We start from the raw sequence: 26805 nt of genomic DNA, 5'->3' as shown, positions 1-26805 counted from the left end.
ATTTTGTTGTCTGTATAACCTTGGTAACAAGGATAGAAACTACACTACAGTCAAAAAACCCATCATCTGTAATTATTGGTTTGCTGCCAGCAGAGGGAAACCTACGTCTACAATAGTAAAACTAAAAAACACAACAATTTACTTGGCCCATGGCAAATAGTATAAACTAATTACTGAGCAGCACAAACTTTCCATATGTATAATTAAAACATATCAGCCAGGGGAAGATCAATTAAATGTACAGTACTAAATTAAATGTTTCATCCTTTGTAAATCTTAATGTCTATCATTAAGGACAAAATGAGAATTTAGGCATTCAAGTGTATAAATATGAGATTATATGTGGTTGAATTTGTGTTCAATAAACCAATTTATTACATAGGGGAAGGGGCTGAGCACAACATTAATTGTACAGCAGGTTATGGTCTGCGAACTGGGGCAGACACCTGCTGCAGAAGTGGGTGAAGATGAAGAATGCTGTCCTAGATAGCCCACCAGCTCACCTTAACCCAACCTGCCAAATTAATCAACTCTTCAGAGGGCACGCAAGCGTCTGGGGCACGTGTCCAAGGAGAGAGCAGGAGTCGGCTTTAAAGCACAGGTCACGCAGACCTGTGGAGGCCGCCTGCGTTTAAGAGAACAATGTGGCGGCGCAGTCGCGCTGAGAGTTTCCGCCTGCCCTGCAGGATGAAGTTGCAAGATGGAGCTCGTCTTTAGCCATCTTTGTCTTTGTCTGTGCACGTTGTCTCATGAGATGTGTTTGGAATGTGCAGGGATTGAAACACTGCTGAGGAGGCTGATGTTTGATGAGATGCACTGAGCGGGGGGGAGAAGGGGGGGTTGTTAGGAGCTCCACAGGGAGCAGAGATGACTAACTCACTAGCTCTTAATCTAGGACAAGCACACCTAGACATCCTTCATGACTCTAATGTTTTACTCGTGTCGGGCCAAAAATATGCCCGCTGAGGTTAGCCAAAGTGGGTCGCTCAACAGCTTTTTTTGGATCACAGAAAAAGAAATTGTGCCATCTAAATGATCGCTGTCTTCTGAAACCCACCCTGGACGGCGAAAAAGCCAAACCCGCCAGTTTATTTTTACAAGTATCAAAGTGGGTCAATGACGCCACAGAACATGACAAAACCTAATTGCAACACAGTTTAGACGACTCGAAATTCATTTTGCAAAACATTTTATTGGTCTTATAGAAAATAAAGTAAGCTGTATCAACAAACATACACTATATACATCAATAACTTAGACACCTCAGAGAATCACATTGAAATCCACAGTTGTTACTGTATATGAATACATAGTACTTATCTACAGATTGAAAAAAGTACAATAATTTAATTTATAAATAGTTACAATTCACTATTGTCTGTTTTGATACAAAGTACTGCGACATTTTAGTACAACTCAATACGGAAAAATAACAAAAACAAATCAATTTCCTTTAATTACCCACGTTAGTCAAATTTTAATTAACTTGAAAACACAGACCCACTCCATTAAACAAAAGAGAAAACCTGCAGTTTCTTTAAAAAGCATCATTCCAGGTGAAAAAAACAAAACAAAACAAACAAACCAGAGTCTTGAGAGCTCATAAAAACAATCGCAACACAAGTGCTGTAATTTATCCTCCCCGACCGGTTTCTTGTATTAGTGGGGATAAAAAAAAAAAAACTAAAACCCAATAGAAAATATAATCAGCAGAACAAATTACAGTGTTAAGATCAATTTCAAGTACATACAACACAGAACAGAAATGCTACGGCAAACGAAGAGCACTAATGACAGGTGCAGCAGCAGAGGAATCACTCATACAAATACTCACAAACACTTGCACCCCAATCCCACCCCTGCAGGTGTAACAAAAGGAAAACTAAAGTATTGCAAGAGGCCCTTGTGATAGAATAGATTGCATTATTCCCCCCTTTTTTTTTATTCAAGCGGGAGCAATCACTTTCAACGTTTCCACCAAATTGATCGATTTTCAATTTGACCCATTTCACACTAATGCAGTAAAACTTTATTTCGGTTCAACTGCTTTACACTAAATGTAAACAAAGGCCAATTGCGCTTTCAGGTAGGGATGCAAAAAAAAAAAAAAAAATCAACAAAAAAAGAAGATTCCAGAAAAACCAAAACAGATACCACCATCTAGAAACTCTGACAATACTGATTAGTCTCACATCTACTCTCTCACACCTTTCCACTGAGTTGCATATTAAGGGTCACTTTTTTCACAATGGTCAGTAATACCTACAGACTATACACGGGGCGCGTGTGAGAAAAAAAAAGCCGCCGCCGCCTTCAGAGGAGATTCAAAGCTCGGGGGGGGGACACGGAAAAGATTCACTCCACAAAACTGCCACGGCAAAACAGACGCCAACATCGATACTGGGCCACGTCAAGAGCCACAAACATGTTTTCCCACAGTTAAACAGAGCCCGTCACTGCAAGGCGGCAAAGCGTGTCCGGAAAGGGAGGGGATTCGCACGAGGACGTCACAAACCAGCAGTCGGAGAAGTACTTTTGATAGTGGCTGGAGGTTTAACGCCTTTGCCAAACACGAGGCTGTGGCGAGCAGGAAGAGCGAGACCTGCACGAGGTGCGTCCGCCGCCTAAGGTCATTACACAACAGCTTTCACCTTGAGGTGTAGAGTTGCTCCAGCGGGGACCAAAGCAACACTTGGCACAGATGAAGCGCCGCTGGCAGTTGCTGATTGTAACTCGTAGCGCCTCATCTCTTTTCCGAATGTCGATTCAAGCCCTTTATGACTACAAAAACATGAGAAGGAAGAAAAAGAGCTGCCGACCTCGTTGCTTCGTTTTCTAATACAGAATTGTCTGATCGTGTATTTTTTTTTTTTTGTGGCCTGTTTTGTCCTGAGCAAAACAAACAGGTGCTTAGTGCATACGTAAAAAGCCCTCAGCCCAACCCAACTGCTTTTAATAGGAAAACAAGTCAAAGGAAAGGAGCAATGCTTTAAATTTCAGTGGAAAACCCGGAAAACGATATTTTTGGAGGATTTTTCCCTGTTCCAAACGATTTCCTCATTGAATTTATCAAATGATTTTCTGCATCTGTAATCTAACTCGTATCGAGTTAAGAGTCTGGAATGACTATGAAACGTTCCCTGTAATGACGTCATTCACTTCCAGGTTTACTGAGTTTATTTTGAAGGCATTCATTAGGTACAAAAAAAACAACCCCAAAAAGATAAATGTTCACTTCTTTAAAAAGTGTTTGGAAACTCTGTTTTGTTGGTGCCATTTGACTCGTTTCTGTCTTAAGCTGCTCAGTGCAGTAAACCGATAATGACGACATGATGGAACTCACACCGAGGAAGCAGAGGATATCACAGATGCCGATACGCACGAGACAATTGACCTTGTTAACACCATCTAGTTTAGCTCTACAGGTTTGTTTAAATAGCACAGCATTGACATCTATACAGTGAACGACACTGCCGACTTTACACGTCACGTCACGCGCTACCCCACTGTACGCGCCTAGTCACTAGAAAAAAGCTATCAGACTTCAATAGTAAGCCACTTTTGGTACAATTGCAAAAAAGATGTCACAGGTTGTTTTTTTTTTTTTTCCGTTTTCTTTTCTTTATCTATATTTCTAGAAAGAACAGAATTGAACCTACCAAGGAAATAAAACGAGGAGCTGGAACATTAGACAAAGATTTCTACGCCTTAACAATTGAAACAGTAAAGCTCGCGTAAAGACCTTCTTCTGGAAATATCTGACGGTCCTGTTAACAATTACAAAAAGTATATATTTATATATATATTAATATATATATATATAATCCCACAAAATGTAAAGAAAAAACACATTAGCAAAACAATGTTTTTGACTTTTTTTTTTTTTTTGTTTGCTGCCCTCAACAAATGAGGATATTACTTTAATAACATTCAGGTTTTTCAGATACTGTAGAAGAATCCCGTGACACAGAAATGGCACTCATCTCTGGAACAATATCTCTGAGAAGTGCTGATCGATTTTTCATTTTGACCACAAACACGAGAGATTCTCTTTGTTTTTCAGTGCATACGTATATTATTGCATCTACCAGTCGTAAACTCCTGTTCCCGTGAGCTCGGTCTAGCTGGTCCTGCAGCTTGGCTACAGGCTAGAAGTGGCTGCACACCGCGTGTGCTTGGGTAACGACCTCGCTGAAGCCCGCCGTGGCTGCATGAACAGAGAAGAATGCTAGGCTGCGGGGAGCATTGTTTCACACCTTGACTCTTTACAGAAGAAAAACAAATCCCAAACTCCTAATCTGTTTGAGATTAAAATTTTGGAGATTTATTTAATGGATTAAACCAATAAAGACAAACTGTTTGTCCTCCCTTTTAGAGTCAGTGCAGGATAACAAGCAGAGGGATTCAAGCAGATGCTTTGGTGAAGTGTCTGCCCTATTTCTACTCTATCTTCAGGAATGTTTGTCCAATGAGATGTAGAAATAATTGTTATTTCAGTCAGCGTTTTTGGACGGGAAAATTGAAAAGCTTAGATATAAAGAAAGGAGGACCTCACATACATAACTAATTATAAATTAACATTCGGAATCCGTTACTCCAGGCGGAAATGTCCTGTGGGAAGCACAGACTGCTGAGTCAAACTGCTGAGGGTGAAGTGGGAAGCATATAGTTAGTGTTACCGTAAACTGAGATCTTACAAAGGAAATCCTGTGCCATGTTACAATGCACTGACTAATTCAGCCTCGAAAATCCTCCCCTGGTCCGCTCTGCTACTACGACCTAGCTTCTGTTTTGGATTTGACGATGGTTATGACGCTGGTGGCAGCTACTTTACCAGGGATGAGCGGCCCTATAACGGAGGCCATGGGTCCTCTCGCTGAGGTGACGGGGTTTCGGGCCACAGTTCTGGCGAAGCTTTGCAGGGCCTCGTACTTTGAGCGCAGAGCATCGAGCTCCACCTTCATGCTGGCATTCTCGGTGGCCAATTTGTCCACTTCTTGCTGCAGCAGCGCCTTTTGCTTTTCCAACTCCTCTTTCTGAGTGACCCGCTTCACCCGGCAGCTGGCAGCGTAGCCTCTGTTCTTAAGGGTGCGCCGCCGCTGCTTCAACTGCAGGATTTCTTCTTTTGAAAGCCCCCGTAGATGCTGGTTCAGTTCCCGCACTGACATGGTTACCAGCTCATCATCCGTTAGGCTGGTGCCATTTTCCCCTGGCTCCCTCTTCACCTGTAGATGCTGATTATTTAGTGTTAAGATTGACATTAACATTCATTTTTTAAAGCTTTTTTTTTTTAATAACTTGGGAGTATCAGTGAGCTTTTTTCTGTTTACCTTTAAGGCCTTGTTTCCCTTGTTCGTGGTCGTCATGCCACAACAGCGGTGTTCACCTGCACTGCTGGTCGTTCTGTAGAGACAACAATCATCGGTGGTATCAAACAGGGGTGAGAGCGGATTCAAAAATATCTCAATGAACTACAAAAGACTTTATTTCTGGAAAGGAAGCTAGAGTTTGACAACGTCCCAAAAATACAAAAAAGTGGGCCATGGAGTTCAGACTTCTGTGATGCCAAGTTTGTTGAACAAGTGGCACATGGCTTTTTAGTGCATTTATTACAAAGAACTAAATATATTTGTGGTTTTTTGCATCTTTGCCTGCAGAAGGGGTTCTTCTGAAATGCAACACAGTTTAAGCCTTAGTCACAACTGCCCTTACGGGTGGATACGAGCTGTCTGTGGGCGGAAAATGGCACATCTTAGGGCTGCACAATAAATCGCTAATTTATCGTTATCGCGATATCAAGCTGTGCAATTTGCATATCCCACAAGACAGCGAAAATCTGAGGAAATGGATACTTTAAATGTGATCTAAATCAGATGAAGCCCTTTCATGTTAGATGCTCGCCTCCCATGTAGACTAGATTCATTTGGAGTGTAATTTTAGGTATGTTGACTCTTATTTAAATAAACTGTTGCAGTGAAATGGAAATGTTAATTTTGGTTGTTTTGATATTTGTTCATGTATCGCGAGTTATAACGTCATTGCAATATTGATCACTAATATCGCGAGTTTTCCTCAGATTTCCTCATATCGTGCAGCCCTAGCACGTCGATTTTTTCCCCCAGGGATGCAACGATTCCCTTTCCCCGCTATTCAGTTTAAATCTCAATTTTTGGGTCCTGGTTTTGTTTCGTTTCCATATATCATTTATCTTCATTAGAAAACAACAACAGAAAACAAAAAAATCAGAATAAGTGAGTAACAATTGTCGTGACATCTCTGAAGGTAGACATGTGAGCCACAAGGGAACTGCAATTTGTACCTTCACTCCCTCTTCAGATTCCACCACTCCTCTCTACGACCCAAAAACCAGCAGCACTCATACGGGTCAACCCCCAAAACGGGTGCCTGTGACTAAGGCTTTAGCAGAAAATTCATTACAAATCGTCATGGGGCATGTTAGTTAAAAACTTTTCAGATATAAACCATTTCTTTAACTCAAGTCAGAGGAAAAACAGACTTGAGCCTCTATATTGTACCTCCGCCGTCAGCTAAAATGCATCACCAAAGGGACACAGACCTTCTTTTACTGACTAAGCTATCCAGTCTAGACAGTCGCACCTGTCTTGGCTGGTACCCAGCTAAAATCCCATAAATCAATGTAAAGGGGATATATTGTACTTAAGAGCCCGGGAATATCCAGAATAACAAGATTGCACTGCAGTTTATTCTGCCATATCAGTGCTGAGGGAAGACCGGGAGAAGCTGTGCAGGCAAGAAATCTAACCTGCCGCTGTTAGCACGGACAGAAGGTCGGGCATTCCACCATGTGAGCTCTGTCACCGGATAAATATAAACACACCCGGACCCACAAACACACACAGTTGTGGCCCTGGGTGCTCTACACCTCACACAGTAACTGCTGTGTCAGCGACACAAGCACCCACCAGAGTCAGCCCAGCCATTACTTTGCCTCAGTAAGCTGATTTGAAACAGCCAGTAGTGTGTTCCAGCTGAACACACCGACTCTCACAACTTTTAGCATCAGAACAGAAGAAAAGGGCATCAAAAAGAAGAATCTGAGAGGAATTGCAGTCGAGTGTGTGCATGGTTTTTATCCCCTCCCTACCTGCACATTAAACTAGTCAAGCGTGATGTGTGCAGAGAAGCTCGGTGTGAGAAGGGAAGAAACAAAGCAGAGTCGTTGCTCTGAAGTGCACCAAGACGGCCAGGATATTTCCATGGCAACAACGGGGTGCTACAGGTGGACTGGTCACCTGAGCCAAACAGGGAGAGACAGACGCTTGTTAAAAATGACCTGAATATGGCACTATCACACAGACTGGGGACAGAACACGAGGTCAGATTGTGAGTGGAATTTGTGATGCTTTTACTTCAAAGAAGTCCTCTGGCTCTTTATAAAAGCAAAGAGCTTCACACAGCAGATGCCAATATAAAAAGCTGTCACATCCACCGGACGACTTTTTAAACGTGATAGCTTCATCCCTGATGGGCAGACTATAAATGGCTATCTGATAGTAACACCTACCTTTCACAGGCCTTTGTGGTGACTCATTTCCAGTAAGCACTTGGACCACAGATGCAAAACATAATGGGTTAATTGTCTGCCTGATGATGCACAGATAATGGATAAATAGAGAGGAAAGGACCACACTAATAGCTACAGGGATGAGAAAGGAGAAAGAAAACGTTTTCCAAATTTCATGTGACGCTTATCTATTTCATTTCTAAGCGCAATACTTCAAAAAACTGTTGTGATGCAAAGAACTGGCACACGTCGCAGGTTTAGGAGGCATGTTCTGTCACACAGCTGTGCAGGGTAGCATAGTAGGCACGGCTTGGCATTTGGAAAGCTCAACATATGACATGGAGGAAACATAGCGCCCAGGCTGCAAGCCTCCAGCACAGGCTGCTGCCAACAGACGGCTACCAATGACAGGGCATGGCAGAACAACACAGACAAGGTCCAATGCACAGCTGCTCCCCTCCACCATCAGGCATCTCATACCTCACGCAGACAAAGAGGCATGCACATGGAGGCAAAAAGATGAAAACGAACCGCGGATTTCCTGTAAAGAACCAAAGGAAAACGCAGATCACGAGAAGGTTGTTTTTATTTGACAACTCAAGCATATTCCTTGACACGAATTCCTTCAGGTATTTTTGAATGCCGAAACTAAAAAGAGCAGCAAGGATGGGGCACAGGACCGGAGGTAGTAGGTGCTGGGACACAGACGGCTTCGGTAAATGCAAGCAGAATTTTTATGAATCGCCTGGAAGAACGCTGACAAGTCAGAGCTGATTGCTTGTGGAGGAGAGACATCACACCCACAGGAAATAGAAAACGCTGAGTGTGGTCACCCACGGAAAGGAAAGGAATGGCGAGAGGCAGAGACAGAGAAGAAGAAAAACAAAGAGAGAGATGAAAAGATTAAGAGTGGGGAAGCAGCTCTGTTCAAATACACGCTCAACACATTTAGGAAGTTTGTGTTAAACAGATTAAATAAGAATAAAGAAAGAGGAAGATCGCAGCAAGAACCAAAGCTGAGATGCCAATTAAAAAGCTGTCAAGTGGAGCAAATATGAGAGAAAGCCAGCCAACAATCAGAAAGTGCCTTTGTTCATTTTAACCTGCAAAGAGAAGATCCCATTAATATTTGATCAGACTGACTAATCAAAGATCTGTTGCAATAAATGCTGATGTGACATGATAGGTCTGGCCTTGAGCCTGTTGCCTGTTTTAATGATCTCGTCCCCTTTGCAGCATCTCCCTGGAGAGGTGCCAAGGATGGACAGCATTAGCTAGGGGACTGGTTGCTGAAAGGGAATTGAGGCTACTGCTTCCCCACACTGAGCAACTCTGATGAATATTTATCACCGTCGTTTACTGCCTCAAGTAGCGGTGGGAGACAGTGTGAGGGGTGGGAGGCTGAATAAAGATGTTCAAGAGGTGATTCTTCAAGGGTACATCCAAGGCTTCTCCATCAACAACTGTCTCAAAATGGCGGAAGGGTAGGGGGGCCGGGCGTATATTTCTGGTGGTAGAGGTGGCATACATGGTGGCTCAGGCCTGCAGGGAGGGCCAGCTCCACTTGACAACGGTGTAACAAGATTATCAGGGCCATGAGAGCAAACAAAAACCCCAGCAACCTGCCTTGGAATCCAGATTACGACAGCGCCTGCTGACTGAATACTAAACACCACTGTAAAGGACTAACAGGATGGAGTTCGCTAAGACAGACCAGCGGATTGAATATCACCCAACTAATCACACACACATACACCCACACGGAATATTCACACAGACCCACACACAGAGTGAAGCAGAAATAAATAGAAATTGTCCTGATCAATTCGTAGAACGGGAAAATTGCAAACACTTGGTAGTGCCAGCTCGCTAATGAACTGAATAGAACTGGACAGCAGAGGTGCATGCTGATGAAAAAGACACACAAACACATTCAGCTCCCAACACTAGTTTGGTTCTCTGAAACAAACAGCTACATATCAGTCATTATTATGCCATCATTTTCCACACTGAAACCACTTGAAATTCAAGTTTCCTCAAAGCTATTCATGCTAAATAGGATTAACGATCCAGCAAAGCTCTAGCTACAAGTGATACAAAGTAAGTAAGCTTTTAGTGCCGTTTATATCGCTTTTCTTAAAGACCCACTCCAATGAAAATCATGTTTATGGTGTTTTTAACATGTCTTTGGAGCATTTTCCCAAATAATGGAGGACATATATAAAGAAAATGAGCATGTCTAAGTATCTATTTTTTTAAATTGTGGTGAATCAAGAGCGGACAAAAGAATTCTTGATACGAAGAAACTTCTACTGCAGGCCCCAATCTCCCCGCTCTGCTCAATTCCAATGCATCCAATTACAGACAACTAGATCGATGTACGTCTTAACTTTCCTCGTCTGAGCCGATATCTGGCTGAGTATTGTAAAGCTGGATAGCTCCGACGTTACGCAGCATTTTTGCTGCACTGCTAATGTTAGCTTGGGGTTATGAGAGGCTGTAAACCAGCAGGAGAAAGTGTAAACAAAGGAATGATGGGAAATGGGCTTACTCCCCACAAACAGTCCCGCCCACAACTCAAGAGGTCAATTTCTGATTAACTCATGCCGCTCTGCAGAAACTATGTTCTAGAATAGAAAACAAAACTATGTTCTAGAAAACCACACAGGTTCTTTTTTTTGCCTAAAAAAGGCATAATCATAATTAAAAGAGCACTAAAAATGCTTTTAAATGGGATTAAAAATTGATTGTAGTAGGACTTCAACACAATCACTTCATTGATTTGAAATGACAAATCAATGAAAAATAAATAAAAACTAGATGTAGAAAATTATTTCTTGAAAAAAAATTTAAAGTTGTCACCCATTCTAAACTTTTATTAGAATATGGTAAATATAAATACAACAAAATGAACTTAAACACAAACCTCATGGAGAAAATAGCTATTCTTTGTTTGTCTAATTTTCTATTATTCCTTACTCTTTCTACACGTGGTTAATGCATTTATCAACACTTTGACCCGCCATACTTTAAGGAGCCATTCTCAACAATTTATGCCCAATTGAGGCACTACTTTTAGCCCCTCCCCTCTAATTCAAATCTGATAAGAACGCCCAATACTCAGATCTAATCATTTCTCCTGTCAGCTGAGGTAAGTCAATTATCAAGTAAGCAGCATGTGTCGGCCGCCATTTAACTGCAAATTAAAAATCGGACTCCTCTGATAGCTCAGGAAGAGACGCGGGATGAGTGGTGTGAATTTGTAGGGTGAGAAAACAGTGCGCGTGCACGTGTGTGCGTGTCCACAAATGAGGAAGGTACGGATGGGATGAGGGGAGGGAAGCTATTAACCACTAAGTATTCAGAGCGTGAAATAAGAGTGACAAAAAGAGGGAGAGGGAGAATCATTCAGCAGCTTTCAGAGGGAAATGTGATACGCTTGTAGTAGAGAGGAAATGTATAACTAGTATTTCTGACTGGTGAAGGTTCTGGGAAAGACTCAAAGAAGCTAACCAAAATCTTATGCCAGTTCCGACCCCTGAAATTAAGGATTACATGACAAAGAAAATTCTGCACAGTGTGACCGTCACTTTTACTGTCCAAAAAGTAAGATAGTGATCACTAATTACTGTACTGTCAGTTCTTAGGAGATTATCTTATCCAACTATAGACAATTAATACTTTAAAATAATGTGACATAAGCAAGAGGTACCAATTTAAGGGCCTTAGAAATAGGCATTCATCTTTTTTACATATGTTTTTACATAATGTACTATTGCCTGATAAGAGATATTACATGAGGTAAAAGAAATAATTTGGCTTTTGAATCTGTAAATCATCACACAATGTTTAAAGTAGATCCAAAATCTTAAAACTCATTGAACACCCGCAAACTTTTAGAAAACATCTAAAAGTCATTGAAAGTCGGAGGCATCAAAAGGTGAAACATTATCATTACATCACCTAAATCGAAGAGTGGAATACTCATTTGAAGATTTCTGAAAAATGTGTGAGTATTTTAACATTGGTCTATAATTTAAAATACCTTTAATTTAATATTGATTTATTTTTCATGATATTTTAAAATCCTTTCTTCAATAGTTTTAAAAACATACATTTTTTTAAGATATTGATTTGTTGTGTCTAACACTTCAGCCTTAGAGCTCACTGATCCCTTAGCATTTATTGTGCAATAAATGTGCAAAAGAAATATAAAAGTTATTTTTCTCAAGAGCCTGGAATGTTTATTCCGCAGATATGGTTCGTGCTAATAAAGTTTTCAAAGAAGTCAGAAAAATAAAGGTTTTTGGAAAGCTTTTTGTTTTTCTGCAATATGCAGGTGCTTTAAACACCACAGGTAATTTTTGTTTTCAAACATTTCAGAACTGATATAAATATATATGAGGTATCTACAGAAGGTGCATAAGGTATTTCTCATAGTCCTAAGCTGGCCTGGCTGCATGTTTCCTGCTCAGTGTCCAAGACGAGCTCCATCATCACGCCCACAACCCTGAACAGAATAAAGCTGGTGTTCATCTAAAATTTATTTTCTAAAATACTTATAATTGGTGAATGCAGAACACATTCGCCAATAGTTATATAATCCCATTTTTAAAGATTGTATGAAAAAAAGAAGAAGAAATACGGGTGTACTAAAAAATGACAGTGAAGACCAAATACGATTTCCTGTGACTTTCTCTGGAACCCTCGCATAATAAGTCTTAGTTAGCATTCGCCAATGTTCTGATACTTTCTGACAGAACGCAGCTCCATGCTCGGTGGCTCCTGTTTACTTTCCGAGCAGCTCGGTTAGAAGTAGCAGAAAAGGAAAAGAGACTCCAACGGCCTTCCACGGTATCTGCCTGAAGGACTTGATTAAACAGGAAGAGAATAGCTCTTGATACTCCAGCCCTGCACTGGCAGAGGAAGTAAGGGTTGCAGACAACCCACACGTTGGCAAAGTGTCTTAGAGCTTTACAAAAGTGCTTGCATTCATTCTAAATGCAATATAGCATTGACCTAATAAAACAACAGTGAAGCGCTCATGCTAAAAAGAGCCGTTCAACATATGTAATGCTTCCTAACAGAAATCAGTGTAATGACTATGACAGCATGGGAGTATTGGACTATCAGATAAAATAAAACAATAAAAAATATCCTACATTTTAATATGATTTATTTACATTTAACCTTGATTTCATCAAATTCCACAAGCAGAAATATTACCTGCTGAAAAAACATTAAAAACGACATACATTTCTTTATTTTTTCATTGAATTACAGTTACAGACTGCAGGAAGCCTATAAGATACAAAGTCATGTAAAAAAATCACACAGATAAAAAAACAAAATATTAAGTAAAGCAACTCATTACTCTATTAAGTCCACAAAATTCCTGACTCTGGCACACCCCCCTGCTCTGACTTTTTCTTTCATATTAACCTTGGAAGATGTAAAACATAACTAAATCAGAATACACGATGAACGGTATCAGTTGTGTCGCCTAAGACTCATTAAAAATGCAGTGACACTAGCTGAGCAGCACACTTCACTTTTTTTAAATGTCACTTTAACGCTGGAATGTTCGGCACAGAAAATATCCAATAGGACAGTAAGTTGCATGGAGGAAAAAAATAAATAAGATAAAAAAGGCAAGCACTTATGCTCACATGTCAGGTCTCATAGTGAATATTCTGAATTATGAATAAACAGAGAGTACTAATGAATGTGGCATGTCTAACTCAAGTTCCAAGAAATTCATCAAACACTTTCTTCTCTGTTTGGATGAAAGTCTCACTTTGAGAAGCGGAGAGGGCATATTGCAATGCTTAGCAATCATAATCCGCACTATGCTTGCAAGAGGTTTCATCACCAGCATTCCCTCCCTATTACAAAAAGGGGGGGGAAATATATTGATCTTCTTCCCCCTCTTCCTCAAGGCATTTCTATTTCCCAGTGCAGCTTAAGCAGCATTTTTGTGGACAAATCCCACATTTGTTTTTTGTTTTTTTTCTGGAGGCTTTTAATTGTCCTGAATAGGCATAAGTACACCACTATAAAATGTATAAGACACCGCTATGTTGACATAAAGAGATGTTGGTGGCCAGAGTGTACTCTATGCTGGGTAAAGTCTTGCCTCGTGTTTCATCAACCTCACATATCCTCTTCCACCCCACACCGCCTGCCCATTCCAAACACTGCCAACAGTTAGAAATTGTGCTCTCAGTTCACCTCTACAGCATCCCACATTTATTTATTTAGCTTTCTTAATGAAAGAAGACATAATCCTAAGAGGAAGCACCCGTCTGTGCCTCAGAGCCCTGCCTGGCCCATTGGTTGCTTACATGGACCATCATCTTTCCTTGTTACCTGCAGAGAAAGGCAGAGATGGGCATTGCGCTTTATTGCAAAGCTGCACTTCAGACGTAGGGCTGCCCCATCTAGCAAACACATTCCAGCGCCCTGATCGCATGAACAGAGATGATGAAATAAGTTGGATATCTGAGCAAGAATGAGCAACTTCTATCTTTCCGAGTCCTGCCTATATATGTGCTCAATAGTTTCCAAGGTGACTTTTCAAATTGCACAGAGGCTCTCTATGGATAATTCATTACACGCGCCCTTTATAAGTGAGTACTCTAATAAGCTGTAAATCTTGTCATGTCAAACACAGGGAAACAAAACACAGCTGTCTGCCCAGAAATAACAGAAAATAAATCTGAAACGGGATGAAAATTTAAAGAAGCAACACCCCTCATTAAAAAAGCTAAAAAGCATTTAATGCATAATTTATCAATCAAAATATGTACTTCAAATGCTTCAAATTTTTCCCCTTTCCACACACCCCAAAACACATGACCTACTTTATGCATTTGTAAACAGGCATCACAAACAATTTCCAAATATAACTGCTTATCGAGCAATTTTTAATGGCTTTGACATCGTAGTTGACAGCACTTAGTCTAAATGCACTCGCCTCCACTTTGTTGATGTGCATCATGAAGACGCTGCAATAAAGCCAGATTCTCGACTGGAAGCTGAGGAGGTTATTGATAAACACATGATGGGCATCACTTGACGTCTGACGAGCGCCTCGCACGACAGCATCAGCATCAATTTGGCCAATCTCCTTATTAACTGCAATGTTGATGATAAACATCGACCCTCTCTCCAGCGAGCAGACCTTTGTCCGGCGGTGCCATATTTCGGCGTGGATTTCCGAGAAGACATTATATAGTGATGATTCAGCACGATTAAAATGTCGCTACAGCTTGTTGGCTTATTTATTTATTTTATTAAAAAATAAATCGCTGATGTGAACTCATAGGCTGCAACAATAAACCCAAGGACGGCGGGTGTGATTTTGGCGATGCCATTGTTATAATTCAAGTAAATGAGTTGTCACCCTCAGGTGAAGCGGTTCAGCACCATCGATGGCTCGGATCCTGTTGGCATGTTCTATCATTGCGTGTATCAAAAAGACAACGGCATGCAGAGATGCAGAATCATGATCCATCTAGTTAAAGGATATGTCACAGCAGAACCAACCTGATCCTCTAGCTGGCTCGGATCGCGCTTGCTCCTTTGCACAACGAGCGATGAAGCAGCAGGTTTGACCAGCAAGAAGCGCATGAGTTGACAAACCACAAAGACGCGCTGTGGTACAGTGGGCAGCACACGAAAAAATACTCTATCAATACAATTTTTTTTTTCTTGCAAAAGCAACAGACTACGGCAGCCTTGGCATTCCAGGACTCCGGTCTCCTGCCTCTCAGCCCCAGTTTGTCAAAGTGGCAAACTCCCCGCCTACAAAACAAGCAAAGGAAATCCCCGTTCTAACCTGCCCACTAGAGCTGCGGCGGGCAGCACGGCGGCGAGCTGCTCCTCAGCCGGAGAAAATCACCGCTGACACGTGAAATGAAAAAGCCGACATCATGTCATCTTTCCGCCGCTAACGATTTTTTAAACATCAGCTGCCAGCTAACCGTGCGATTATTTAAGCATTTTGAAGCTCAACACGTGGACGACTTCAAAATAAAATCCGCAGGCATTGGGGTCTTTTCGTTAAATTGCGACGATATTTTCCATTTTCTGCTCCAACCCGCGCTAATTTTGACAAGCTAGCTATCTATGCTAACCGCCTGTCAGCGGCGAGGCAAAGGCATGCAGACTCAGCATAACAACACAGTTCGTCTTCCAGACCCACCTGACTACGAAAAGAAGAGTCTCTCTGAAGACGTCAAACTCCTCCTATGAGCCCCCCGAGCGGACGGCCGGGCATTAGAGGCACTTTGGATTCCGGTTTATCTGAAAAAAGCGGGGTTTAGACATCGGCTCACGCGCTCCTTGTTGATTCCTTTCTTGTACCGAAGCCAGACGTCATCGTGTTTTGTCACGTGGTTTCATTCAGGGACGCTCTTTTTTGCTCAGAGGAAAAGTGAAATCTATAAATACACGCAATTTGTGAGTCTATAATTGAATTTAAATATATAATTTGTTTAAAATTTCACCTTTAAATACAACTTTTTAAGAACATTAAACTTTAAGTGCTGTGAAAATTTGACTTGTCTACTTATTTTTATACATTTTAATTTTAGATAAAATTTAAAATTATAGATCTAATCCTATAAACTTTAATGTTTACCTATATTTCTAACGTTTAAAAGTTTACTGTGTATATACATTATACATATATATGTTGTAATTAAAATTAGATGCACAGAAAAAAGTAAAAAACACCATCAAGGAAAAGCAAACATTAAACAACAGCAAACCTTTAATTTTAACAAAAAAGTCTGAATTTTTAAAAACATATTCACCTTTGACCTTTATGTTTATTTGCTTACACCACGTGGACAATCCCTACTCACACACACACACATACATACAGTTATTATAATTCAGTGACATATTTCAACAGAAAAAAGAGATCATCAAAGCTTGCTGTCTTAAATCGATCACTTCTTTTTGGTTCTAGGCTTACTGCTGTTGAAGATACTGATCCCCCCTGATCTGACTCCCACAGCATCTGCTGTCACTCCAGGCTGCTGAAGCACTTTGTCTAACGTTGTCTTCTTAATAGCAGTTGCAGAGATCTTCTCTTGGTCAGCCAAATACTGAAGTTCCCTTTCAAAAAAAAAAAGAAAACATTTGTTGAACAGTTTCTATACTCATTACAACCCTTTTGGCAAAACGGTTTGCACAGAGCGCCATCTGCTGTCTAAATGATACACATCACAAGGACAAGTGTGTGTGCTTGATATATATATATATACATATATATATATTTTTTTGCAGTTATCAACTCACCTAGTTCTTACACAAGAAGCCTCCACAGCATTTATAAGGAGACTTCTGAAGCCTCCACTCTCCATGACATGAAGAGCGTGAATGGTGGCGCCCCCTGGTGAACACACATTGTCCTTGAGCTGCCCAGGGTGTTGATCCGAATCTAGCAACATTCGAGCTGCACCCTTTGAAGGAGCATAAAGAAATCAACTCATTGTGTCACATCCAACTAACTTAACAATCCAGAACATGCAAAGGACAAGAATTAATACAAATTGGACTAAAAATGTCTACATCCATTTTCAAGAATATATTTTGTTGTTTAAACCACAGGTGGCTGTAGACACAGAAAAAAAAGCAAAACATTTTTTTGTTTGTATTTTTTACAATAATGGTTGTACCAGCAGGGCTTGTGCTCCAAGCCGTACAGCCAGTCTCCTTGGCAGGCCCATTTTCACTCCGCCGTCAGCCAGAGCATCGACTGCCGTGAATGCCTGCAAAGCCAAAAAACACAACAATTACAATGATGGAGATACGGACAAAAATGAGGGAAAAAAAGCCTAATTTTTCCCTATTTCCCCAAGTAAGGCAGCCCTGGTAAATGAACTGGACAATGTAAAGCATAACTGGCTCACATAAGCAGGGCCACTGCCACTCAGGCCGGTGACGGCATCAATCAGGTCCTCCTCCACTTCTGTGCAGTAGCCAACGCTGGCCATCAGCTGTTCTAGAAGTTTTCCATCCTCCACGTCTGCGTGTGTGCCTGTGGCATACACAGTGGCTCCTTCCCGTACCACCACCGGAGTGTTGGTCATGCAACGCATCACTTTTGGAGAGGTTTGATACTGCTGCAGCTTCTGAAATACAGCAAGTGAATATATTATGATCATTTGAGGTCTTGATTATGTTTGCATGTTTTAAATAGTTTGTACTTTTTGAGTGCTTTATCTAGGCTGCAAAGAGGGTGCAGTGGTTAGCACTGTTGCCACACAGTGAGAGGGCCTTGGTTCAAATTCTGTCTGGATCCTTTCTATGTAGACTTTGCATGTTCTTCATGTGCATGTGTGGGTTTTTTACAGACAGTCCAGCATCGTCCCACAGTCCAAAAACAAGCCTCATAGGTTAATTGATGACTCTAAATTGTCCTTTGAATGTGAGAATCTGTGGTTGTCTGTCTCTATGGGACCCTGTAATGAACTGGCACACTGTAATTTATCATTTACAATTTAAATTATTCAATTAATATGTTATAACACCATAGCATTGTTAAAAAACAATGCTATCCTTAAATGAAAACTATTTTTTAGAGGGCTGTTTTTTTTTTTACCAGTAATCAGGTTAGAGTTAAATTTTCATTTCGTCCGCCTGTTTATATGCACAAAAAAATTGAATTAGTACATGATCTCTTGAGTAATGAGATCAGTTAATAGTAAATGTAAACGGGATATTCTGATTTGTGATCACTGCAGTAACAGGAATTTGGGTGGAAAACAAAAGACCAAAGACAGATGTCTGAAGTCTTTCTGTTATTTTTTTCCCTGCCGGGTATGAATATGAAGGGTGTAATTGAATTTGCAGCTCCATTATTTTGGAGCCATTATTTTGGTAAGAAAGCTTTGGGGGCATGGTTACTTTCAACAAGATTAGACCATATATTAGAAAGAAAACAAAATAAAAATAAAACTATTCGAAAGTCGAGGACTTTTGTCCCTACTTCCATATCAATTTGTTTCTTAGAAAATTGAAAGGAGTTTTGTAATAGACTAAACCTCTAAGCAAGGTTCATGTATTGTAAAATTTTGGCAATGTTTCACATCTGTTTATTTATTTATTTAGTTTTAATTTACCCAGATAAAAACAGGCTTAATGTGACATCAAATGTGTGATTACAGCAGAGTCAAAGGATCTTGGATCAACTGTAAAGCCCTGTTTCTGCTCATTTTATAGGGAATTACTCACCTTTTCTATAGAGCTGATAGTGACGCCTGCAGCACATGACACAATCAGGTGTCGATCCTCAATGTCGGGCCCAATTTCATCCAGTACAAAAGGGATGATGTGAGGTTTCACAGCCAAGAACAGGACATCACTTTTGTTTACTGTCTCCTTGTTGCTGGTGGTGAAATTAATGCCCAGTTTCTGAAGAAAAAGCAAATAATTAGCACATTTTAAAAAAAAAAATAAGTGATGGGAATTCCAAATATGCACCAATAGAAATGATCCAAAATAGCAGTTTACTGACCCGCAGCTGATGAACTGTGGGGAGGTCAGTGTCTGGAGAACTGGCTGTGATTCTGTGAATTGCAATTACTCCTTCAGGGGGTAAAAGTCAGGAAAACATTCAGGATTAATACAGACAGGGTTCCTCAACACTGTATAGCAGGAGTCTAGGCCACCAATTTACCTGCAGCAGAGAATCCTCGCACCAAAGCGTGGGCTAGCTGTCCCGCTCCTATGAAGCCCACACTCATTCTGGCTGTGAACGCACAAAAATGGAAAATAACAACCACTTACATCTTCATTTTGTCTCCACGTGGGTGATAAGTCTCTTTACTCCTGAACAAATTAGCATTGTGTGCTGTTGTGGACAGGTCAGGAGTAAACAACAGCTTACTTCCTCATTCCCCAACGAAATGATTAAAACGTACGAATAAGCAAATTTTTTCACATACAATTTGTTTAAAGAAATAATACTTTGAAATAATTATAATAATATTTTTTAAATAACCGGTTGATTCGTCGCAGAGGATCCTGAAACGCCGCAGAAGAACCTGAAAGGAGCTTACCGAGAATACTTCCGTCCCAGACTGAAACTGTTTTAATACTGGCAGATGAACAAGCCAATGAGGTGAAAGCTTTTGCCTACGTCACAAACCTTTAGCCAATCACTGACGTGAAGGTACTGGTGGGCGGCCAGGCGCTTAAAACATGTGGTCCAGTGACCTAAATACAGCAAAGCTTCAGATTGTTCTGCTTGTTGTGCATTTTCAGGATGAATTTGACCATTTTTATCAGGATAAGAAAAAGTTTTATGGCAACAGCATTAGTTTTTAAACAGGAGTTACTGACAAAGTATTAATTTCTATCATAAAAAGTTACACTTGGATTAAGGGGCTGATGTTTAAGTGAACTAATGGGGGATAACAAAGGTTTACTAAGGCAGGTAGGTAGGTAGTGGGGGTCAAATTTAATTCCTACAATCAAACTAGATCAATCTGCCTGAGGCAAATTGTTAATTGAATATACCAGTATAAAATCATTTCAAAACTAAATAAATAGATTACATTGATATTGAAAAATACCATTTGGATTGAGGTATGGTATTTCGCTATAGCATTAAACTGACTAAGTGCCATCTCAGCGAACAAAACACGTTATGGCAGCAAAAATGATCGAGCTATTATTACAGTCCAACGTGTGGAAACACATTGGACCATAGAGTGTGCAGTAATGTTCTAATAATTTTTCCTCAGTATTATTTTGATGTGGAAAAACAACTTTACTCAAACTTTACTTAAATGTGAATGGATTTGCCATTAATTATGTTTACTTGTTTGCTTGTTTCTACACATATTTCCTTTACACTTGATTATCTTGCTAGATTTACCAGGAATCTGGAAAACCTCACCTGAACTGTTCAGTACCCAGGTATTTATCTCTGAATCACACTGGTTGAATTTTGGCTCAAAATTTCCTGGATCAATCCTTCAAAATGAACCAATATCGAGTATGAATTGAATCGGTAGACACAAGGGTTAATTACGAGTAGAATCATTCTAAAATTGAATCGTTACACACCTTGTAAGTAGGTTGGTATAGGTAGCAAGTCTATAGCATGTGTCAAAATAAATTCCAAAAATGACAGGAAGCAACATACATTTGGTCCCTATGAATATAAATGACTGAACTAGTAGATACCTTTGACTGTTATTTTTGGATAACTTGGTAAATACATTCTAAGCGAAAGACCCACTCTAATAAAAATCGGGTTTTTGATATTTTTAACATGTTCTTGTAGCATTTTTCTCATGATGGAGGACATATATGACGACATATATGACATATATATGAATATGTCATTTATGACATTTATGTAAGATTAAAAAATTCTTTCTGAGTATTAACTTTTTTTAATTGGAGCAGAGAAAAACCCCTGCCATTTAAAAAAACACTCAAATTTGTGACGCAGCAAGTGAAATGGGCAGGCCAAAGTCTGCCTGCTCTGCGCCACTCTGGCGCATCTACTTGCCCACAATAGATACATTAATGTCTTTATTTTCCCCCTCTGAGGCATAGCTTAAAGGGAGTTTACACCAAATGATTAATATTTTACCCAGATTTAGCACCAGTTCATAGCTTACAAATGCTACAATGTGAAGCATCTCACTTTTATAATTTCAGAGGACTAGCAAACTAAAGTCTCTGGACTTGGGCCCTTCTTCAATTAAACAGGGGCGCTGCCATATTGGATAACTAGTGCTGCCATCTATGGGATAAATCTAAACCAGGGGTGGGCAATTCCAGGCCTCGAGGGCCGGTGTGTCTGCATGATTTCCAGATAGTCTTGCCCTACTCATGGCTGATTACCTGGTTCAGGTGTGTCCAGCCAATAATCTTGCCCTACTCATGGCTGATTACCTGGTTCAGGTGTGTCCAGCCAATTAGAACATGCCAGAGCGGGGTATGCTGGAAAACATGCAGGAATGCGGCCCTCAGTGCCCACCTCTGATCTAAACCCATGCAAGAGAGGAATTTTGCACTTAATACATTTTAAATGTCAAGCATAGTCAATACATTACAACAGACTTGGGACTTTTTTGCACATGATCAGATAGCTTTTCCATTGAAGACCATAGAACATATAATATCTCTATTTTGAAAGCATTGTGGACTTGAGCCCCTTTTGAACTAACCGATTGTGTTAAAAGATGACATTTGTTTTTAAAATTTTGGCTGAAAACTCCATGATCATAAATAAAGAACCACTGGGAACAATTTTACAATAGATAAAAATATATTTGAAGTGGGACTTTAAGCACTAAGTTAGGCTCAAAGCTCTATGAAATAAAGTGGATGGAGTGAGAAACCACAAACTGATTTAATGATTGTGATTCTTTAATATTTGTAATTAAAAAAAAAAGGCCACACACATTTGATCATAGTTAGGTGTAATAACCAAAAATTTATTATACCTGAAAATTGCGGTCTATTGCTTGTTTGTAACTGTAAAATGATTAAATAAATTTACCATCAAACACAAAACCTAGACTTCCTAAACTTAAATATGGGCTATAAAATAACAGAGAACAAAAAAAAAAAATACAATATTTCTCAAACTACCAAATCTACATTCATAAAATATTTGTTATAAAGAACTATGAAATTTCTTTGAAACGCAATTTATCATTTACTACATCATCATAATAACACAGATTTACTCTGCCAAAAATAACATTGCAATGATGCCATAAACATCACACACTCCTCCAGGCCCATCCCACATCACCACAGCAGCTTCATGGATGCCTTTCCTCTTGAGATGGATGTGCTGCTGTGCTGAGATCATCTAATCACTGAACCATGGGGGCTTTCAAGTGGAGGCCAGAAATAGAGAAAGTCTGTGATGTGTGCAATACTGTCTTGTAAGAGCATTAGGTACACAATGGATCCTTTAATGTACAGTTGGCATACATTTGTGAAGCTGGGTTCAATAGTCAGTAGGTCCTTCACATGTCTGTTTCTATGGCCAACAGGACTGAAGCTTTTCACGCAGCAGAACTGGAGATGAAGCGAATCCTCTGTGAGTAAAGAAGGTCAACAAAGTATAAAATGAGGTTGACACTGGTAAAAACTGCCACCACTAGTTTACTGTCCCAGGGGCACTCTCCACGTGGGCAGTCCTCAGGTCGAGTGGTAGTGCCATACTTCTTATCAAAGCTGAAGATGGGCCAGATCAGTGCAGTACTGAGGTAGAGGATCATGGCAAAGAAGGTGTACACCACCACAAACCGGTCAAATGGGAACCTTAAGGCAGAGGTTCTACCGGACACTGTCAGTACAATCACTATCACGGTGATGGAGAAACACAGACTGTACACAACCACACAGTACTGCGTGGCAATGTAGTTGTTGTATTCACTATCGTTGGCCAGGGCCCCAAAAATAATGCAGGCCACAAAAGCCTGTACCACCTTCAGCAGACCAGACACAGTGGCCATGTAGCCCACCACAGCTCCAGGTTTTGCTTGCGTCAGGAAAACCTCCACGCCGTACGGAAAGCAGCAGATGCTGGAACAAACCGTGACTGCGATGCGATAGATTTGGACCTCCCATTCTTCATCGGGCCACTCAACTTGGAGGAAGTAGACTGGGTAGACAACTGAGGCGGTGATGTACATGAGTGTTGCTAGCATGGCAAAAGCCACTGTGAAGTTATCCCAGGAGATCGGCATACAGTTGTGGAGACGGGTGATGTCCAGGGTGAATACAACCAGCGTGACTGCAAAGCAGAAGCACCAGACAAACATGCAGAAGGTTCCATAGCTGGCACTGTAGCCCGCGCCGTGGGACACAAGGGCCATTATGGTGCAGCCAAGAAGTAGTTGACACATTCGGGCTGCTCCCAAAGGTGACAGCACAGCGTCTTTGTTGAGGTAATGTCCTCCATGAGGATCCATAGTTTGTCTTTTCTGAGTGAGATTCTTTCTGTTTGAGTTCTTGCCACCTACTCTTTTCTATCACATGGACCTCGCCCTTTACTTGGTTTCCTTTTATAGATGGCCCTTATAATTATGAAGGTCTGAAACTTTTTTTTTCCAAGCTTGATTTGTAATTAGAGCCTTGTGGTTAGGACCAAGCTACATTTATACACAGCAGTGGAGAAAAACTGCACAGAAGCTTGAAAAATACAGTCAAAACTAAAAAAAAACTGAATTTTTCAGTCTTTAAGTATCCAAGTATGGGATCTATTTCTGAAACATTTCATATAAAATGCTTCTTAAATCCTTGTCTCAAAATGTATCACCTTGACATAGTTTAACATTGGTGTATGTTTTCTTTCAAATTAAAAATTTCCATTGCTTACTCTGCACCTTCTGCGATCCAGTCAAAATGACCTCCAGGCCCTTTTTTCCTTTCTATGTCTAAAGCGATCTTGAATCTTCCAGCTGAAGCTTTTCTTTCCAACAGGTGGACGATGTTGTAGTCCTGTCAGTCAAATTCACATGCCTCTTCTTCACTTTTGGTCCTTCAGATTCAGATTGCTCTTTGTCTTGCTCCTTCTCCTTCTTTTTGGCTTCTGGACATGGCTTCCCTCTTCTCTACTCGAACAAGCACATCCTACTCCTCCTGCTCGCGTCAGTGCGCTCTGCCATGGGTGGATATTTAAGAAAAAAGTCTGTGATGAGGCCAGGGTTAAGGGCCTTGCCAGCACTATAAATAGGGGGTCTATATTCCACAGAGGGGTGGGAGGCTGCATGCGGCTGGCAAGATGGGAGTCGTATTTCTTGAGAGCTCACAGAGAGGCTGAGTCAGAAAGAAAGTGGCATTTACACACTGTAATGACAGAGAGGGACGTTAAGACTCCCATTAGAGACATAAATTACATTCAGGTTGAGAGCGTTGATTATACACAAGTGATGAAGGATTTTGCTTTATATGTGCAAGCGAGATAAAAAGGAATTAGCAGTTCCTTAGGAAACTTTTAGCGGGGGGTTTTAAGATGCTGTGTTCCTGAATTACAGGGGTCAAGGTGACTCCCACATGTCATCCCAAAGAAAAGCGGATGCTGAGGTCTTGACAAGTTTAGATAACACTTTTAAATTCAAATTCTACAAACATTTAAAAACATTTGAGGTAAAAAATTTGTGCATATTTTACTGAACTTGAAATCATTTTCTTTTGGCAATCCTTTGCACGCCCTCCAGCTTACTCCCCCAGTCCAAAAATATGCTTAACAGGTAAATTAGTGACTTCAAACTGTCCCTTGGGTGGGAGTATGTAGACTTGTCTGTCTTTACATGCTATGGATTGGGGAACTGTCCAGGGTGTAGCACATTAATCCGATAGTAGCTCACTAAACTCCAGCATCCTCGTGACCCCAAACAGGAATAATTGGATATAGAAAATGGATGGATGGATATTTCAAATGTAGTTTTTTTTTTTTTTTTTGTTTCCTAGGGGAAGAAAGTTGCCTCACTTGATGTTGCAAACAATGACTCCACCAGAAGTATTGTCACATTTTTAAGAAATCTATATGAGCTCTCATTTTGTTGGCCACATGATGGGTAATATTTCATTCTTGAAGGGCCAGAATTACCTTTATGTCATATAAATTTCTGGTCTAGCATCATTTATTGTTTTAAACCTTCAGGTAACAGCCAACTTACAGTTAATATAGCTGTTTTTTTCTTTTTTCAAATCTGTTTTTATTTTAGTTTATGGTCTTTTATTCAATGACTTTTCTTTTCTCCAGGCTGCAGTTTGACACCCAACTTTGTTCTTAATTCTAATTAGTTCTGATTTTATGTAGTAAACAGTGAGGCTGGATTTCAATGAGCAAATTCAAACAATGAAATTCAGGCATAAAAACTAAAACAATGTCTTCACAGGTCATCAGAAACCGAACTATGCTATCAGGAAAATGTGGAAGCTTGCTGTTCCAAAGACTTTGATTAAAACATAGACTATACAGACAATGTGGTAGCACACGTCAAATTTGATTTGAAACTTGTTTTTTAGACTCTTTATGTCATTTTAGGCCTATTTTCTATACTTATATACATTTGGTTCCTTTTTTTCTGAACATTTTTCCAATCTAAGATGCTCGAGTTTCTTAAAAAAAATTGGAGTGGGCTGAGAATCAAAACTAATTTTGGTTGTTTAGATGCGTACACCAGGGGAGGGTGAGGGGGACATCACTGTGAGTAATCAGGAGATGTCCCCTCAGTGCCCTACCCATCAATTTTAACTGCAACCCCTTGGTACACACACCCCTCCCCCCTCAAAATATACATTCCAACATAAACACACACACATGCACACACACACCCTCACAAACACACACACACGCACACACATTTTGCAAGGAAGGTGGGACCTAGGAGCATCTGTTCCTTACCCCTTCCCTGGTGTGGTGTACGGGGCCCTTGGCAACGGCGGCCGTGTCCCCTGGGTGCCGGTTTCCTGGGCCCGGTGGTGCTCTCTCCGCGCGGGAAGGGGGTTCACATTACACCTGAGCCGGGGGTGTACGTGTCCCTGGGGGGGTGGGTCCTGGTCCTTGCCCCTGAGCGCTGGGCCCCGCCAAATTTCCAAATTTCCCCGGGCCATGTTTACAACACCCCTTGTGGGCCCCCTTTTTTCCCGGGGTGCTCCCCTCCTGGGCGTGGGCGGATGGCCCCTACCTGGACCAACCGTGGGCCGTGTGGGTGGCTGCCTGGAGTGCGGAGCGGGTCTCCCTTGGGGGGTCCTGGCTCGTACCTGGGGTTGGGGCGGGGGGATGCCCAGAACTCCTGGGTGGTGATGGGGTGCTCGTCTGGGGCTTTGGGCGCCCTTCTCAGGTGGTGCCCTGCGTTAGGCTCTCCTGGCGCGGCAGGGGGGCTGCTCTCCTGGTTGGGCTGGGGCGGCGCTCTCTTTCCCCCCATGCCTCCCTGCTCTCTGGCTCTGGGGGTATCGTGGCGGTCCTGCTGGCCCTAGCCTGGGTGGCGGATTTGGTTGCCCGGGGGGGCGGTTGTTCCCTGCCTGCTGCTGTGTGGCGTTGGGGGGTTCCGGCTGCCGCTGCGGCGGGGGTCTTGGTGTGGGGATGGCTGGGCACTCTCCCTCACATTCCACCATCCATTTTAGAAGAACATAAACACTCACCTAAGCACAAATGTTAGCTCACCTTTGCACTAATAGTTTGCATGATTGAATGAATGAAATATTTCACACTAGTTGGTTTAAAGGCATAAGTATGCATGTGTGAACACTATCTG

General features: G+C 41.1%; 3 protein-coding genes across 7 annotated transcripts; all 3 read right to left on the bottom strand.

Moving 5' to 3' along the window:
- Window positions 1–1172: 1172 nt before the first annotated feature.
- LOC101173788 (transcription factor MafG) lies at window positions 1173–16212 on the bottom strand. Of its 4 annotated transcripts, none has more exons than XM_023957538.1 (3): window positions 15753–16212; window positions 5331–5403; window positions 1173–5234 (listed from the first exon to the last, which is right to left on the bottom strand). In XM_023957538.1, the coding sequence occupies exons 2-3, from the start codon at window positions 5364–5366 to the stop codon at window positions 4773–4775; spliced, it is 498 nt and encodes a 165-aa protein (XP_023813306.1). In that variant the 5' UTR covers window positions 5367–5403; window positions 15753–16212; the 3' UTR covers window positions 1173–4772. The 4 variants fall into 4 exon arrangements, with proteins under 4 accessions (XP_023813306.1, XP_023813308.1, XP_023813307.1 ...); XM_023957540.1 differs by having other exon boundaries at window positions 1173–5225; XM_023957539.1 differs by lacking the exon at window positions 15753–16212 and adding an exon at window positions 15095–15745.
- Window positions 16213–16302: 90 nt separating this feature from the next.
- LOC101172166 (pyrroline-5-carboxylate reductase 1, mitochondrial) lies at window positions 16303–19678 on the bottom strand. Of its 2 annotated transcripts, none has more exons than XM_004071415.4 (8): window positions 19621–19678; window positions 19239–19310; window positions 19077–19147; window positions 18794–18973; window positions 17470–17691; window positions 17236–17328; window positions 16856–17019; window positions 16303–16672 (listed from the first exon to the last, which is right to left on the bottom strand). In XM_004071415.4, exons 2-8 carry the CDS (start codon window positions 19303–19305, stop codon window positions 16504–16506), a joined length of 966 nt encoding a protein of 321 aa, XP_004071463.1. In that variant the 5' UTR covers window positions 19306–19310; window positions 19621–19678; the 3' UTR covers window positions 16303–16503. The 2 variants fall into 2 exon arrangements, with proteins under 2 accessions (XP_004071463.1, XP_011476461.1); XM_011478159.3 differs by having other exon boundaries at window positions 19563–19627.
- A 2307-nt stretch (window positions 19679–21985) lies between these two features.
- Window positions 21986–24237, bottom strand: myadml2 (myeloid associated differentiation marker like 2). The gene has a single exon (XM_004071654.4). The coding sequence runs from the start codon at window positions 23509–23511 to the stop codon at window positions 22600–22602; it is 912 nt and encodes a 303-aa protein (XP_004071702.1). The 5' UTR covers window positions 23512–24237; the 3' UTR covers window positions 21986–22599.
- Between the last annotated feature and the right edge of the window lie 2568 nt (window positions 24238–26805).

Source organism: Oryzias latipes, chromosome 8 (genome assembly GCF_002234675.1).
Source record: "Oryzias latipes chromosome 8, ASM223467v1".
Taxonomy (NCBI): domain Eukaryota; kingdom Metazoa; phylum Chordata; class Actinopteri; order Beloniformes; family Adrianichthyidae; genus Oryzias; species Oryzias latipes.
This window is presented reverse-complemented; position numbering and strand designations above follow the sequence as displayed.